The sequence below is a fragment of the Chiloscyllium plagiosum genome, chromosome 6 (assembly GCF_004010195.1).
Source record: "Chiloscyllium plagiosum isolate BGI_BamShark_2017 chromosome 6, ASM401019v2, whole genome shotgun sequence".
Taxonomy (NCBI): Eukaryota; Metazoa; Chordata; class Chondrichthyes; order Orectolobiformes; family Hemiscylliidae; genus Chiloscyllium; species Chiloscyllium plagiosum.
Genome location: NC_057715.1, coordinates 64,988,121 through 65,005,176, shown reverse-complemented (window position 1 = coordinate 65,005,176; position 17,056 = coordinate 64,988,121). Strand labels below are relative to the sequence as shown.

Sequence of the window (17,056 nt, the reverse complement as noted above, 5' to 3'; positions counted from 1 at the left end):
AGGCTGGGGCTGTTTTCCCTGTAGCGTTGAAGGCTGACCTTATAGAGGTTTACAAAATTATGAGGGGCATGGATAGAATAAATAGACAAATTCTTTTCCCTGAGGTCGGGGAGTCCAGAATTAGAGGGCATAGGTTTAGGGTGAGAGGGGAAAGATATAAAAGAGACCTAAGGGGCAACCTTTTCATGCAGAGGGTGGTAAGTGTATGGAATGAGCTGCCATAGGAAGTGGTGGAGGCTGGTACAATTGCAACATTTAAAAGGCATGGGATGGGTATATGAATAGGAAGGGTTTGGAGGGATATGGGCCGGGTGCTGGCAGGTGGGACTAGATTGGGTTGGGATATCTGGTTGGCGTGGACAGATTGGACCGAAGGGTCTGTTTCCATGCTGTACATCTCTATAACTGGTCATCCCCCAGAATAGAAGTACAGCTAATGTTAACAATATTGTTTCTTTTTTACCCCCCAAACATGTGTCTGGTATTGGTTCATCAAAGTAATTGCAGCTCAACCTACATTGCTGCTGCCTTCCACCTGTTGCAGGTACTTTGACGGAAGGAAGTGAATGATTTTGACTCAGCAGTCATAAGGGAAGAGCAACTTAGTTCTAAGTCTGGATACTGTGTGGCTGAACGTGTGTCTCATGGATGAGACAGGTTTGATGTGTCACTTGTCACCGAGATCCCAGCCTCTGACATACCCTTGTTGTCACAGTGTTTATATTACTTGTCCAGGTCAGTTATGAGTCATTGATAATTCTGAGTGTGTTGAGAGTGAAAGCATTCAGTGATTGCCATTGAATATCAAAGGGAGATGGTTGGGTGTTCTCTTAGCGGAGATGGTTATTGATTAACACTTCAGTGACAAATAATATTTATGCTGATGTTGACCACATCTTGCTTCATATGAATATTGAATGCTTCCATTTCTGAGCAAATACAAATGGCACTGAACAATCATTAGTGACCATGCAAAATTCTGACCTCTTGATGGAAGTGAGGTTATTGACAAAGCCGCTGAAGATGGTTAGGCCTAGGACACTAACCTAAGCATTGCCTGCAGTAATACCCTGGGACTGTGATGACTGAACTCCAAAAACCAAAGTCATCTTTTGTGTTTGGCATGACTCTAAATAATGGGGAATTTCCCCCAATTTCTATTGAATTCAGTTTGACTAGGACACTTGAAGTCATACTTGGTTAAATGTTATGTTAATGGCAATGGCTCTGACTCTGACTCACTCCACTCTGGAGTTAAGCTCTGCTGTCAATGTTTGGACCAAAGTTATAATGAGATTAGGAGCTGAATGATCTTGGCCAAAGAGAAGTTGAGTGTCAAGGAGCAGGGAGTTCCTTTGTTTCTTGATAGTGTCGTTGACTACCCCTTTCCATCATTTTGAAGATGTTCAAGAGTAGACTCATAGGGTATTAAATTGGCTAAGATGGTGTTCTTGTGGCCAGAACATAACTGGACAATTTCCACTATTGCTGGACGGTGTCAATGTTATGGCTGAAATGAAACAGCTTGGCTAGTGGCATGGCTGGTTCTGGAACAGAAGTCTTCAGTACCATATAGTTCTGAAGAAATCATATTAGACTCAAACGTTAACTCTGTTTTTCTCTCTACAGAGGTCCTGCTGAGTTTCTCCAGCAGTCTGCAAGTTTGTTTCAATACTATTGCTGGAATGGTGTCAGAACCTATGACCTTTGCTGCAACCAGTGCCAGCCATTTTTTGATCTCATACAGTGATTGGAATTGGCTGAAACAGTCCTATATATTTACTTTCTTTGCAAATGTGAGAATTGAGGACCACTGAGCCTTATGAGTCACACTTCAACACTCTCACCTTCTCCAGGTAGATCATCTCTTCCAGGTATAAACAATTTATATCCACACTGGCATTCCAAAACTTGAGGAAGTAAATCCATAACAAAGACAAGGATATTGGTACAGTATGATGAACACGAGCTTTGTGGATAGATGATATAAGCATCGTAACTCTTACCATCTACAAAAGAACAAAGCATTAGTATAATTTACAGAATGTAACAATTCATTTGGAAAATGTTTCACTCAATTTTCTCTAAACTTTCATTTGAATGTGCACTTACCATTTTGAGAGTATTTTGCAGGAAAGGTATCACGGTACCAGAGCACAATAGTAATCTTGAAAAACTTGTAAATGCATCCGCTGATGAATAAAACACACGCAAAAATGCCAAATACAACTACTATCTCCTTTGTGAAATCTGGAGCTGAACATACATAAAACATACTTTTATTTAGAAATTCCTAATAAGGATATGCATTTGCACCATTCTAGGAGTATTATTACAAAAACAAAACTGGACATTAATTTCACCCCATCATCATACAAAGTGCAGAGAAAAACAACAATGGTGATAATTTAATAGGCCAACAAACTTATATCTTTGCTGTGACATTTGAAGATTTATTCAATGCTTTTTAATCCATCAGAAATAGATATTGTAAAGCTGTTTCATTTCCAGTCATGACTAAAACAGAATTTTCACTGTAAGAGATACAGGATTGGTATATTATTACAAGGAGAATTAAGTATAAAAATAGGAGATGATGCAGCTGCAGTAGTAGGTACAGTATTGGTCAACCTGTTAAAGGAAGGATGTGAACATATGGGAAGTAGTTCAGGGAAGGTTTACCAGACTAATGCTGAGATTAACAGAGTTGTTTCATCAAGGAAGGTTGAAGAGGCTAGGCTTCTCCTGCTGGAGTTTCGAAGAGTAAAAGATTTTCGGCAGGGTACATGTGAAGAGAATGTTTCCTCTTATGATGGGAGAAACCTAGAACTAGAGGTCTATGTTAAAAATAAGGAGGCACCCATTTAAATTAGAGATGAGGCAATTTTGTTTTGCCCCAGAGGGTCATGAGTCTTTGAAGCCCTCTTCCTGAAATGGCAGTGAAAGCACAGTCTTTGAATATTTTAAAGGCAGAAATGGACAAACATTAGTCACAAAGATGTACGGCATGGAAACGGGCCTTTTGGTTCAACTTGTCCATGCTGAACAGAAATCCTAAATTAATCTAGTCCCATTTGCCAGCATTTGGCCCATATCCCTCTTAACCTTTCATTTTCATGAACCCATTCAGATGCCTTTTCAATGTTGGAATTGTACCAGCCTCCACCACTTCCTCTGGCAGCTCATTCTAGATACCCACAATCCTTTGCATGAAAAAGTTGCCCCTTAGGTCCCTTTTAAGTCTTTCCCCTCTCACATTAAACCTGTGCTCTCTGATTTTGGTCTCCCATACCCTGAGAAAAAGACCTTGGCTATTTACCCTATTTATGCCTCAGGATTTTATAAACTCTAAAGGTCACCTCTCAGCCTCCAACGTTCCAGGAAAAATAGCCCCAGTCTATTCAGCCTCTCCCTATAGTTCAAACTCTCCAACCCCAGCAACATCCTTATAAATCTTTTCTGCACCCTTTCAAGTTTAACAATATCTTTCCTAGAGTAGGGAGACCAGAATTAAAAACAGTATTCCAAAAGCGGCCTAACCAATTTCCTGTATAGATGCAACATGACATCACAATTCCTATACTCAATGCACTGACCAATAAAGGCAAGTGTACCAAACACCACCTTCACTACCCTGTGTGGGATCGTGTTCAAAATCAGTCAGTGGCGAAAATAGCCTCTTTTATTCAGCAATCACAGGACAAGTTCGAGGCAGCAACAGAATCCCAAAATACAGTTCTTACAAGCACCCCTTTATACTGTACACAGTTCTTATTAAAATTCCATTACTATGGTGTTACATTTTTATCTATAGTATAAAAAGGTTTGAAGGGCTTCTGTCCTGGGAGACAGGAGATGAGTTAAAACATGTGCTAAGTGCTGGCTGTTACCGATGAGATTAAGGGTGCCTATCCGGTCTGCTTTCATAATTAAGAGGTGTTTAAGTTAGTAAATGTTGGCTAAAAATACTAGACCTATATGCTCTAAATAAGTTATAAATTGTACCTAATAAAAGAATAAAGGACATTAAACTAATTACCTCAGCTGTGTTGTGAGATTTATTTACTATTTGTCGGTGTGAGTTTCATTCATTCACGCAATTTTACATAAGCGTTGCTTTGACAGTTTATTAAAGGGATAACAGCCCAGTTAAAAGGTATTTAGCAAGTACATATCAGATTAACTCAATATGCTTCAAGACGTAATCAGTGATTTGAATGCTGATAATGAAAACAGAATTTCGGGGTACAACAGGGTTAGGCAGAAATGCATTTAAATTATGCCTTTAACAATCTCGAGGATGTCATGAAAGAAATAACAGACACTGTGCCAGAGCAATCCGGAGGTCCAAATAAACATTTAATCAAAGTGGTGGATTTTATGAAAGATTTTAAAGATGATATAATGATTGAGGGCAGGAATTCCAGTAAGAGGAGCCAAGACATTTAAAATACAAACACTAATTGTGGCAATAAGCAATCCAGAGGAATGAAGATATTAAGTGACTTGGTGACCTTTGGAACATGTTACATGTCCCTTTCAGTGGCATCAGATAAACACACACAATCAGTTTATATCCCACAGTTGTTAAGGCCTTTTTCTTCTAAAATGTTCACTGAGTAACTCACTTGCACTAGTCCAACATTATCAAAAAAAGTGATAATCACAAATAATTTTACAGTTAGGGTAGCTGACAGACAAATCTGATTATTGTATCATGGTTGCCAACTATAAATCAATCTTCAATATTGATTAGTAAAAAAGCAAGGCAAGTTCGTCAATAAAAAAATCATACATGCAAGTTACCAGAAGTCCTGTATCAGGAACAGAAAGATCCCAAAGACTGAAGACAATTGCCATTTCTATAATGTTATAATGAATTACTTGCCTGATTTTCTAAATTGAACTGTTGCTATTTGATACCCCAAACCATTTCTGGCTACACATGTAAGTGCTTCATTATAATACTCTTCCTTGAAATTAGGAAGAACTATGTTTGAGATATGATAGTTGCCTTGATCTTTGCTCTTCTGACTAGAAATAAAAAGTACATGCATTAGCCAAACGAAACAAGTTGTTGTTAGTATGTTTTCATGAAAATTATACGCTCATGTAAATCCTGATAAAATAACAACTGCATACCTGTATTCAACATGATAGTCACTGAAATAGTCTTCAATAAACGTATTATTTATTAGCCAATAAATTAATGTTATGGAAGGATCACAATATCCTGTATACGCTGTGCAAGATAAGTTCAATTTTGATCCTGCACAAACAAAACACAAACATTCTTATTCACCACAATGAAAAGTTGGAACTGCATCAATGTCAAAAACATCTTGACCTGAACAAAGTTGGACAAAATTATCTCAGAGAAAAATCTACATTCTATTAAATAGAGGACATTGCAACTCATGAATAGAGTAAAGTTTGGAATTCTAATGAGGAAGAGATTGAAATATGGTTACAGGTTATAACACTAACGTTTGCATACATCTCCTTCACATAAAATGTTGATCATTTGCTCCACAAGATACATATACATATGATATACAAAGACGTATGCAGCTGGAGGCTTTCCAGAAATCAAATGAAATGTTACATTGTAATTGTGGACAAAGTGATCGTGCTCTTGCCTTCATAATTTGCTCTTAGCTATAGCTGTAAGCATGTTTGTTTTCAAGGTACCCATAAATCTCTTGACCTTAGTTGGTCAGCAAGGGAGTTTAATATTTTAATGAGTCCAGCCCAGGTTGTTTGCCCATTTACTGAACGTAGCATTGCTGAACGGGGATCCACTGACACCTCTCACTTTATGAAGGATTCAAGCAAGTTAGAAATCTGGTGGAGCTACATGTTTACTGCTTTCATTGAAACAAACATAACTATTTCCACCACATCTGCTCTAGTCATTTGTGACAACTGGCAGGTCTTCACTAGTGGGCAAATCTGCAGATTCAATTCCAACTTCATAAGAACATAAGAACTTGGAGCAGAAATTGACAATTCAGCCCTTTGAGCCTGCTCTATCATTTAATACAATCACGGTTGATCTCATCTTCGCCTCAAGATCACTTTCCTGTCCGATCTCCATAAGAGCATGGTGGCTCAGTGGTTAGCACTGCTGCCTCACAGCGCCAGAGACCCGGGTTCAATTCCTGCCTCAAGCGATTGACTGTGTGGAGTTTGCACATTCTCCTGGGTGCTCTGGTTTCCTTCCACAGTCCAAAGAAAATGTGCAGGTGAGGTGAATTGGCTATGCTAAATTGCCCGTAGTGTTAGGTGTAGGGGAATGGGTCTGGGTAGGTTGCATTTTGGCTGGTCGGTATGGACTTGTTGGGCCGAAGGGCCTATTTCCACATTGTAAGTAATCTAATCTAATCTAACCCCATTGCTAATCTGTCTGTCTAAATTTATTCAGTGTCCCAGCTTCCACTGTACGGTGGGGTACTGAGTCCCACAAATTTATATCCCTTTGAGAGAATCAATTTCTCCTCATCTGTTTTAAATCTGCTACTCCTTATCTTCAAACTATGACCTCTCATTTCCCCATATGTAAAAACATCCTTTCTACATCTACTTTGTCAATCCCTTTAACATCTTGTATACCTCAATTAGATCTCTTCTCAATTTTCTAAACTCTAGACAGTACAGACCTAAACTGTTCAATCTCTCTTCATAAAACAAACCCCTTATCTGTGTAATATATGGACTGAACCTCACAACTTTAATCCATTGTCCTAGAAATAGCTCAGACTTTATGAGATGATCACAAAGATTTGACATTGCGATTGTTTGACATCAAACACTCAATTTTGTACCATTGGTTTTGACATTTCCTAGTGATCTCTATGTGCTAAATCAACAACCTGTCCCCTCACATAATTTCCAGTTTTGTGATTTCACAGCTGTCTTACACAGTTGTAACATTAAGTCTTATTTTCTTGACTGGATATCAGCCAGTGTTGCAGCTTGGGCACCACATTTAGAGTTGGATTGTTAAGATCTTGTTTGGCAATCTTTTCCTCATGGCTACTAAAACTGGCTATTGGCAACAGATGTCAAAAAGACAATTTCACTGAGTTCATGATTTAGAGATGCTGGTGTTGGACTGGGGTGTACAAAGTTAAAAATCACACAACACCAGGTTATAGTCCAACAGGTTTACTTGAAAATTTGCTTCCAATTAAACCTGTTGGACTGTAACCTGGTGTTGTGTGATTTTTCACTGAGTTCAGTTTGCCTGGCCAATATTCAGCAAACAGCAGGCACAGCTGACTCCCTCTGCTGCCTGTGTGTGGTAGTCTGAAGCAAAGAAGTACAATGCAATTTTTAAAAAATACAGTTGTAGTTGGTAATGTTTGTAATCAACTGGGGTGGGGGTAGGGGAAGGGTGGTGGAGAATGTGCCTTCACAAAGAGGAAGAGCGGTCATCAATTTGTAGGGTATAAGCTGTGTTATTTGCTGCTTTAAAGGATTTCAGACCAATATGTGGGTTTTTTTGTTCGAAGTCTGGTTTCAATGCGAGTGCTTCATTTACTGTCAGTTGGTGGTACTCTTTGAGAGGGCTGCTTCCCCAAAGGAAATTCAACATGTTATAGCACAGCAAGCTATTTGACTCACATTGGTCTCAACATCCCAGAAACAATCCTCATGGTATTTGTTCATTGTATCAACTATATGTTAATCATGAAAGAATACAATTACTTCATATGAACCCCTGTTAAAGTAAATTTTCCACCTTAAAAACATGCAAACTCATGCTGTGAATAAGGTGATGGAATGCAAAAACCATGTTCCTGATCCAAACAGAAAAACACAAAAAAATGCAATGTATCTTGAATCCCAGAACATTTAATTCACTAGGGTCTGAGACATGATATAATAATGTGGTTGTGATAACTGAGGTATTCACCAATTTTTTTTAGTGAACAATTTCCTGACATTCTAGAAAATAGATGTGATTACAATGATGCAAACAAAAAAGCAAAGTCTTTAGGTTCTCAACAATTAGCATCATCTCACAAATATTCACCCCCTCCATCAGCACCGCTAGTAACAGTGTGTACCATCTACAAGATGCACTGTAGAAATTCAATAAAGCTCCTCAGATAGCATCTTCCAAATACACAACCACTACCATCTATAATAACACACAATCCTGACTTTGAAATGTATTGCCATTTCTTTGATGTTGCTGGGTCAAAATTCTGGAACACTCTCAGTAACAGCATTGTTGGTCTATCTACAGCAAATGAACTGCAGCAGTTCAATAAGGTGACTCATAGCCACCTTCTCAACAGTGACTAGAGATGGGCAATGAGTAATCAACCAGACAGCAATGCCCATACCCCATGCATAAATAGAAAAACATCAATTCAAGCTACCTGGCAAAGTTATTGGAAGAGATGTTGCACAACACCTCCAAACATTACCTTAAAAGACATTAACTTCTTCAACTCCGATCAATCAGGGTACAGGACACCAACATGCATCTAAAACACTTTGCTCTATCAAACTAAAATAATGAACATCTATGGTTTTACCAGTCATGGGAAAATCTTTTGACAAGTCACCCCCAGAATTTTCCTGATAATCAGCCACTCCTGGACTATGGTCATGATCAGCAGGAATTTTAAGTCATAGACGATTATAATAATAAGTATTCAATCCAGGCTTTCACTGGGAGTAAGAGAAAGGCATGAGGAAGGAGCTAGATGAGGAGTAGATAGCCATGATGTGTGACAAAAAGTAGCTTTGTCTATTTCTCAAAAAGTACTTACCAGGTTCAAGCTCAATTGTACCATTTTTTGGTTGTATAATATTTGGGCCAATACCAGCTTTACAGCCTGTAGAAACAACAACATCCTTTTAGCAAAAGGATCAAGGAAAACAATTTGGTAGAACTATGTTTGATTGGTAATCAGCATATATAAGCAGCAGCAAAAAGCTTTATTTTACACTTTTCTGTGGACATAAATGAAAAGTACATCTTTGAATATTCCACTATGCTGTAACAAGAATGTCAGAAAGTATGAATTGGTGATAAATAGCTAATCTATTCCACTAGATGGTGTTATTGTTTTTGTTAAACAAAGAGTCTGGAGTCCATCATTTGTTATCCAATGATTAACTTCTTATTTAACAGGTTTTCAAAAGCGTTTGTAATCCATTAAATTGTTTGGGCTTTCTAGAATTTTAAATATTTGTGAAAGAGATCAGAGAGCTTTTCTCGGATAAGAACATGTACGTTTTTCTTCTGATTTAACAATCATTTGTGACCTTCAATAAAGAACAAATGAAACGCTGAAGTATCTAGTCTTGGGAATGAGAAAAAAAAATGTAGTTGTTAGTGTTGCCATCTTTGCAATTTCCTAGCAGAGCAATTTTTAGAGGCACACCAAAGGTATGTGTAGGATTTGAAGGGTACCGTCATGCTGATGTAGTTGGCAGCCATGCAAAAATGCTGTTGTGTGCAACTGATACTTGGTTTGGTAATGCTTATAATTTGCTTTGCAAGTAATCAAGATGAATTCTAAAAGAATGAGAGGCTAAAAATATTTGAATGTTTACAGCCAATATACCATCAAATCATAACAACATAATACTTTCACTCAGAAATTTCACATGACTTATCCAAGACAAGCAGGTATTGCCTTGGAACACAAGCTTACCTTTAATATCAAAATCAATAGTTCTTGCTGTTTTGTACTGTAAACCATTATGCACAAACTGCAGTTCACAGACGTAGATTCCTCCATCCAAGGGCTGCACATTTGTTATAGTAAGGTACTGGTCATTTTTATGGAACTTATATTTTTCTCCATTTGAAAGAGGTTTACAATCCTAAAAATAGAATCATTCACAATTACAATGACACAGTCAAAGCTCACAAATCCAGATGCCCTGCGGTGACAGACACACTGTGTGGATAAACGGCAGGCCAAAATGTGCGCCTCCCTTTTGTTAATCTCGAATTGATCTGAAATCCTAGCCATTAAGTGGTTGTTCTTGTTAGGGTGGATATTGTTTCCCTTTAAAAGTAACACAGCAGGAATTGTAAAATGCACATGCTCTGAGAAAAGCTTAGCCGAAGTCACCTGAACAATTTATATAAACAACTCATATTTGTAAAGTATCTTTAAAGCAATGAAACATTCTGAAGTGCTTCACAAGACTATTAAGTATGCCACTGAGTTACGTAAGCAGTTATTAAAAGCTTAAACAAAGTGCTCGGTTTTCAGGAGTTCACTGAAGTAGGAAAGAAAAGCAGTGAGTTGAATTGAGGCAAGTCCCAGAGCTCGGGGCTCTCACAACTGAAGGCACAGCCACCCAAAATTTAAGAAATTATAAAGAGGACAAAATCTGAGGAGTGCAGATGTCTCAGAGGATTGCAGATCAAGAGTAGATCACAGAGAGTGGGCAGCAAAAGGCTACGAATGGATTTGAGAAGCAGGATGAGAATTTTCAACTTAAGATGTGTTTGACCGGTAGCTAATGCACAGATGAAATAGGAGAATGGAAATGTGACCCGCTGAGAGTTAAGATGCGATAGCAGATTTTTTTGATGACTACATGTTTGATTTAAGTCTAGATCTAAGAAAGGCTTGAATAAAGGTTTCAACAGCAGATGAACTCAGAAGAGTGAAGTCAGGCAATATTCAGGTGCTAGAAATTTAAGACAAAGCAACACCCACATGCAAAGGTGTGACAATGGAATTTTTTTGTTAATGCAAGTAAAGGGGGAAATCAATATTTTGGCACAATGAAGCTGCAGAGACAGCAACACAGCAAGCAGGCAGGCCAGTTCCAATTCCATAGCAACAACTGTGCCACAACAAATTCCATGACCTCACCAGCTCTCATAAGATGAAAAGGGACCAAGCATGTCTTTCAAATAGACGGTGAACTTCTTTTTCCCATTGTTGTGCATACATGTTTTACAGTTCACCACAATGTTCCACAGGCTGAAATTGTTTTTGTAACTTCCAATAATCCACCCAACGCCTCCGTCATTTCTTTTTCTGTGTTCACGCCACTAATACTCTCATGTAATATGGAATGGTTTAGTTCATTCTCCCTTTATTATATGGTGTTGATGTCATTACCTAGGTTTGACTGCTATCCACATCAACCAAAGTCAATATCAACAGAGAAAGATTGGCCACAAAGAAATGATGCCCCAAACTTTAACCCACTCATGCAGAAGCAGCCTTGGAGTTCTTGGGTGGAGAAACTATAAAAGAGGGGGAAGTAAGAACCATGACATCAGCTGAAGGTCAGTTAGAATAGTCTTCACCTCACTCATATCCAGTTGAGACCCCAAAAGTCCACAAACCATTCAGTGGCATGTACTTATAAAACAGGCCCTTGGCTATTTATGGATTTTAAATTTTAGACTAGATGGAGTTTGGAAATTGTGCTGTCTATTCTTTAACAATAACTGAATTGCAGGATAGTCAATCAGTGATCGCACCAACACAAAGCTCAAATGGCTGGTCCTGGCTGGAATATTTCAGAGGAATGGTTGAGAAGGTGCTGCCACACAGCACACATCATGGCTTGCATTGTGGCATAGTAGTGAGTACTGCTGCCTTGCAGCACTAAGGACGCAGGTTCGATTTCAGCCTTGGGCAACTGTACAGAGTTTGCACATTCTTCCTGTGCAAAGGTTGCTCCAGTTTCCTCCCACAACCACTGCACTGTTGGGAACGAAGCCCTTAACAGGGCAGGGGGGAGGGGTGAAGAGACAAAGGGAAGCTGAAGGAGAAGACAATGCAGATGAACTAGCAATATGAAAAGAACATTTTGCAGCACTAGGAGCTGCTTTTAATGCTTTCCCCATTGTACAAAAGTCATTCCTGAAAAGTTTTCCAAGTACTCCTCTGCAGACATTAATAAATAGCCCTCCCATTCCACCTAATGGAAGTGGCTGCAAAGGGAACTAAGAGATGTAGGCTACCATTGAAGGATGAAACAAAGGGATTTAACTCAGGGGCTCCTATTACTTCAGCTTTTCTTCTGTGAAACACATCTCATTGTGTAACAAACTCCTTTTTGCATATTTAAGTGGTCTCTCACCTTTCTTAGATTAGATTACTAACAGTGTGGAAACAGGTCCTTCGGTCCAACAAGTCCACACCGACCCGCCGAAACATAACCCACCCAGACCCATTCCCCTATGTTTACCCCTTCACCTAACACTATGGGCAATTTAGCGTGGCCAATTCACCTAACTTGCACATTTTTGGATTGTGGGAGGAAACCGGAGCACCCGGAGGAAACCCACGTAGACACGGGGAGAACGTGCAAACTCCACACAGAGAGTCGCCTGAGGCAGGAATTGAACCCGGGTCTCTGGCGCTGCGAGGTAGCAGTGCTAGCCACCGTGCCGTCCATAAACCTTTGATTGGGATTACTGCTCACTTGTTTCAGTCCTCATTTAAAATTGTGGCTGTAACAGGCTGCTCCTTTTTGAGGTATTTTAGGTGTTGGATGTAATTTCCTCGAATTCGAGGAGCAGCAATTACTGTTTTATATGCTTTTGCATTGTTTTGGAACTTTGGAGAAAAAAGTCAAAAAACAGCACTTTAAAAAGGGGGAAGGATAGACAATAGGCAGCACACGGTCAGAGGGAGAGAGAGAGATAAAACCCACACTGCTAACAGACACAGCAGTGAATCTGCGCAGGTATTGACTTTGGTGTTTGAATTCATGCATCTCTGGATATCGGACTGCGTCTAGGAAATATTAAAAAATTCACAGCTGACCTTGGAGGAACCTGTATGGAAGAGGTCATAGCACAGAAACAGATAAATGCATAGTCTTTAAGTGTAGCCTTGCTGTAAATCTACAATAGTGTGTAGAGTGGGTTCTTTCTTGATTACATGTTTTATTGAGATCTGTCTCTTGATTAAATTTTAAAAATATAAGCCATAAGTATTAAGTTATTAAAATACTGGAGTGGTGTTTTAACACGGCACTATTTTCTGAGTCTTTAGATTGTGAAGGAGTAAAAATGGCCTTCAATAGAGTGATATGCTCTTCTTGTTGGGATGTGAGAGTTTAGACTTTACTGAGGATTGTCTGCAATGAAAGTCTTTCATACCCTATCAGATTGAATGGATCAGTTGAGTGACAGAGGCAATGAGTGATTTACAAGAGCAAGGGAATGTGATTGATGGAAGTTACAAAATGGGAGAAAAGCTGCAGATACAGTCAGGCAGATGGGTTAATTCCAGGAAAGGTAGGCAGGTACTGCAGGAGTTTTCTGTGTCTAGATGTGAGTGGTGCTGAAAAAGCACAGCAGGTCAGGCAGCAATGAGGAGCAGGAAAATCGATGTTTTAGGCAAAAGCCCTTATCAGGGATGAAGGCAGGGAGCCTCCAGGTTCGAGAGATGAATGGGAGGGGTGTGGGGCTGGGGAGAAAGTAGCAAAGAGTACAGTAGGTGGATGGGGTGGGGATGAAGGTGATAGGTCAGAGAGGAGGGTGGAACGGATATGTGGGAAGGAAGGCTGGCAGGTAGGACAGGTCATGAGGATGGTATTGAGCTGGAAGGTTGGAACTAGGGTAAGGTGGGGGGAGAAGAATTGAGGGAACTGGTGAAGTCCACATTGATGCCCTGGGGTTGAAGTGCTCCGAGGCAGAAGATGAGGCATTCTTCCTCCAGGCGTCGGTTAGTGAGGGAGCAGTGGTGGAGGAGGCCCAGGACCTGCATGTCCTCAGCAGAGTGGGATTAGGAGTTGAAATATTGGGCCACGGGGCGGTGGGGAGATTTCAGTTATCTGTAAGAATAATATGGTGGTTATGTTAGGGGATTTTAATTTTGGGACTACCATAGTATTAGTGGTTTAGTTAGAGAGCGACCATAAATCTATTAGTTTTAAAACAGTGACAGGAAAGGATTGACCAGATCTAAAAGTTGAAGTTCTAAATTGGAGAAAGGCTAATGTTGACGGTATTAGGCAAGAACTTTCAAAAGCTGATTGGGGGCAGATGTTCACAGGTAAAGGGATGGCTGGAAAATGGAAAGCCTTCAGAAGTGAAATAACGAGAGTCCAGAGACAGTATATTCCTGTTAGGGTGAAAGAAAAGGCTGGTAGGTGTAGGGAATGCTGGATGATGAGAGAAATTGGGGTTTTGGTTAAAAATAAGAAGGAAGCATATGTCAGGTATAGACATCAGAGATTGAGTGAATCCTTAGAAGAGTATAAAGACAATTGGAGCATACTTAAGAGGGAAATCAGGAGGGCAAAAAGGGGACAGGTCAGAGTTTGGCAAACAGGGTTAAGGAAAAAGCAAAGGGATTCTACAAATACATTAAGGATGACAGGGTAACTCGAGAGAGAGAATAGGGTCTCTTAAAGATCAGCAAGGCCACCTATGTGTGGAAGGGAAGATACTAAGCTAGTATTTTGCATCAGTGTTTACTGTGGAGAAGGATATGGAAGATAGAGAACATGGGGAAATAAATAGTGACATCTTGGAAAATGTCCATAGGTAGCAGAGGTAGTGCTAGATGTCTTGAAATGCATAAAGGTAGATAAATCCCCAGGACCTGGTCAGGTGTATCCTAAAACTCTGTGGCAAGCTAGGGAAATGATTGCTGGGCCCCTTGCTGAGATATTTGTATCATCGATTGTCACAAGTGAGGTACCAGAAGACTGGAGGTTGGCTAACATGGTAACATTATCTAAGAAAGGTGGTAAGGAAAAGCCAGGGAATTACAGACTAGTGAACCTGACATTGGTGATAGGCACTTTTCTGGAGGGAATCCTGAGGGACAGGATTTACATGTATTTGGTAAGGCAAGAACTGATTAGGGATAGTCAGCATGGCTTTGTGCATGGGAAATCAAGTTTCACGAACTTGGTTGAGTTTTTTGAAGTAACAAAGAGGATTGATGAGGGCAGAGCAGTAGTTGAGATCTATTCATTCGACAAGGTTAGCAAGGTTAGATCTCATGGAATACAGGGAGAACTAACCATTTAGATACAGAACTGGTTCAATGTTGGAAGATAAAGGGTGGTGGCGGAGGGTTGCTTTTCAGACTGGAGGCCTGTGACCAGTGGAGTGCCACAAGGATTGAAAATGGGGCCATTGCTTTTTGTCATTTATATAAATGGTTTAGATGTGAGTTTAAGAGGTGTAGTTAGCAAGTTTGCAGATGACACCAAAATCGGAGGTGTTGTGGACAGCGAAGGTTATCTCAGATTACAACGGAATCTTGATCAGATGGGCCAATGTGCTGAGGAGTGGCAGATGGAGCTTAATTTAGATAAATGCAAGATGCTGCATTTTGGCAAAGCAAATCAGAGCAGGACTTATACACTTAATAGTAAGGCCCTGGGGGTATTGCTGAATAAAGTGACCTTGGAGTGCAGGTTCATAGTTCCTTGGAAGTGGAGTTGCAGGTAGATAGGATACTGAAGAAGGCGTTTGGTATGCTTTCCTTTATTGGTCAGAGTATTGAGTACAGGAGTTGGTAGGTCATGTTGCGACTGGACAGGACATTGGTTAGGCCACTTTTGAAATACTACATGCAATTCTGGTCTCCCTCCTATTGGAAGAATGTTGTGAAATTCGAAAGGGTTCAGAAAAGATTTACAAGGATGTTGCCAGAGTTGGAAGATTTGAGCTATAGAGAGAGGTTGAATAGGCTGAGACTGTTTTCCCTGGATCGTCAGAGACTGAGGGGTGACCTTATAGAGGTTTACAAAATCATGAGAGGCATGGATAGGATCAACAGACAAAGTCTTTTCGCTGGGGTGGGGGTGTCCAGAACTAGAGGGCACAGGTTTAGGATGAGAGAGGAAAGATATAAAAGGGACCTAAGGGGCAAAGTTTCATTCAGAGGGTGGTACCTGTATGGAACGAGCTGACAAAGGAAGTGGTGGAGGCTGGTACAATTGCAGCATTATAAGGCATCTAGACAGGTATATGAATAAGAAGGGTTAAGGGATAGAACATAGAAAAGTACAGCACAGAACAGGCCCTTGGCCCACGATGTTGTGCTGAGGTTTAATCCTAATGTAAAATATAATAACTTGACCTACGCACCCCTCAACTCACTCCTATCCCTGTGCATGTCCAGCAGTCGCTTAAATGTCCCTAATGACTCTGCTTCCACCGCCACCGCTGGCAACACAATCCATGCATTCACAACTCTCTGCGTAAAGAACCTACCTCTGACGTCTCCTTTATACCTTTCCCCTAATATCTTAAAACTATGACCCCTTGTACCTGTCAATCCTGCCCTGGGGAAGAGTCTCTGGCTATTGACTCTATCCATTCCTCTCACTATCTTGTATACCTCGATCAGGTCTCCTCACTTCCTCCTTCTCTCCAGAGAGAAAAGTCTAAGCTTTTTCAACCTTTCTTCATAAGGCACGCCCTCAAGTCCAGGCAGCATCCTGGTAAACCTTCTTTGCACCTCTTTCCAAAGCCTCTGTATCTTTCCTATAGTAGGGTGACCAGAACCGGACACAATATTCCAAGTGTGGTCTCAGCAGGGACTTGTAGAGCTGTAGCAAAACCTCGCGGCTCTTAAACTCGAGGCCCCTATTCACGAAAGCCAAAACACCATATGCTTTCTTAACAACTATATCCACTTGGGTGGCAACTTTGAGGGATATATGTACTTGCGCACCCAGATCCCTCTGTTCCTCCACACTTTCAAGAATCCTGTCTTTTAATCCTATATTCATCATTCAAGTTCGACCTTCCGAAATGCATTTATCCAGATTGAACTCCATCTGCCATTTCTCAGCCCAGCTCTGCATCCTGTCTATGTCATGCTGCAGCCTGCAATAGCCCTTGATACTATCGACGGCACTATCTCCTCATCCAAGTCATTTATAAAAACTACAAAGAGCAGAGGCCCAAGAACAAGATATGGGCCAAATGCTGGCAGGCTGACAAGTGGCAGATGGAGTTTAATTTAAATCAATGTGAGGTACTGCGCTTTGGGAAAGCAAATCTTAGCAGGACTTATACACTTAATGGCAAGATCCTCGGGAGTGTTGCTGAACAAAGAGACCTGGGACTTCAGGT

General features: G+C 40.3%; 1 protein-coding gene across 4 annotated transcripts in view; it reads right to left on the bottom strand.

Annotated features, from left to right (window-relative positions):
* LOC122550650 (interleukin-1 receptor type 1-like) overlaps positions 1-17,056 on the bottom strand; it is a 64,987-nt gene that overhangs the window by 7,070 nt on the left and 40,861 nt on the right. For 3 of the 4 annotated variants that reach the window (XM_043691723.1, XM_043691725.1, XM_043691724.1), the window contains 6 exons: positions 9,678-9,849; positions 8,787-8,852; positions 5,143-5,269; positions 4,889-5,034; positions 2,113-2,256; positions 1,848-2,009 (listed from right to left, as the gene is read on the bottom strand). In XM_043691723.1, the coding sequence (XP_043547658.1) occupies positions 1,848-2,009; positions 2,113-2,256; positions 4,889-5,034; positions 5,143-5,269; positions 8,787-8,852; positions 9,678-9,849 (817 nt within the window). The remainder of the gene's footprint in view (positions 1-1,847; positions 2,010-2,112; positions 2,257-4,888; positions 5,035-5,142; positions 5,270-8,786; positions 8,853-9,677; positions 9,850-17,056) is intronic. The other variant, XM_043691728.1, reaches the window with a different exon arrangement.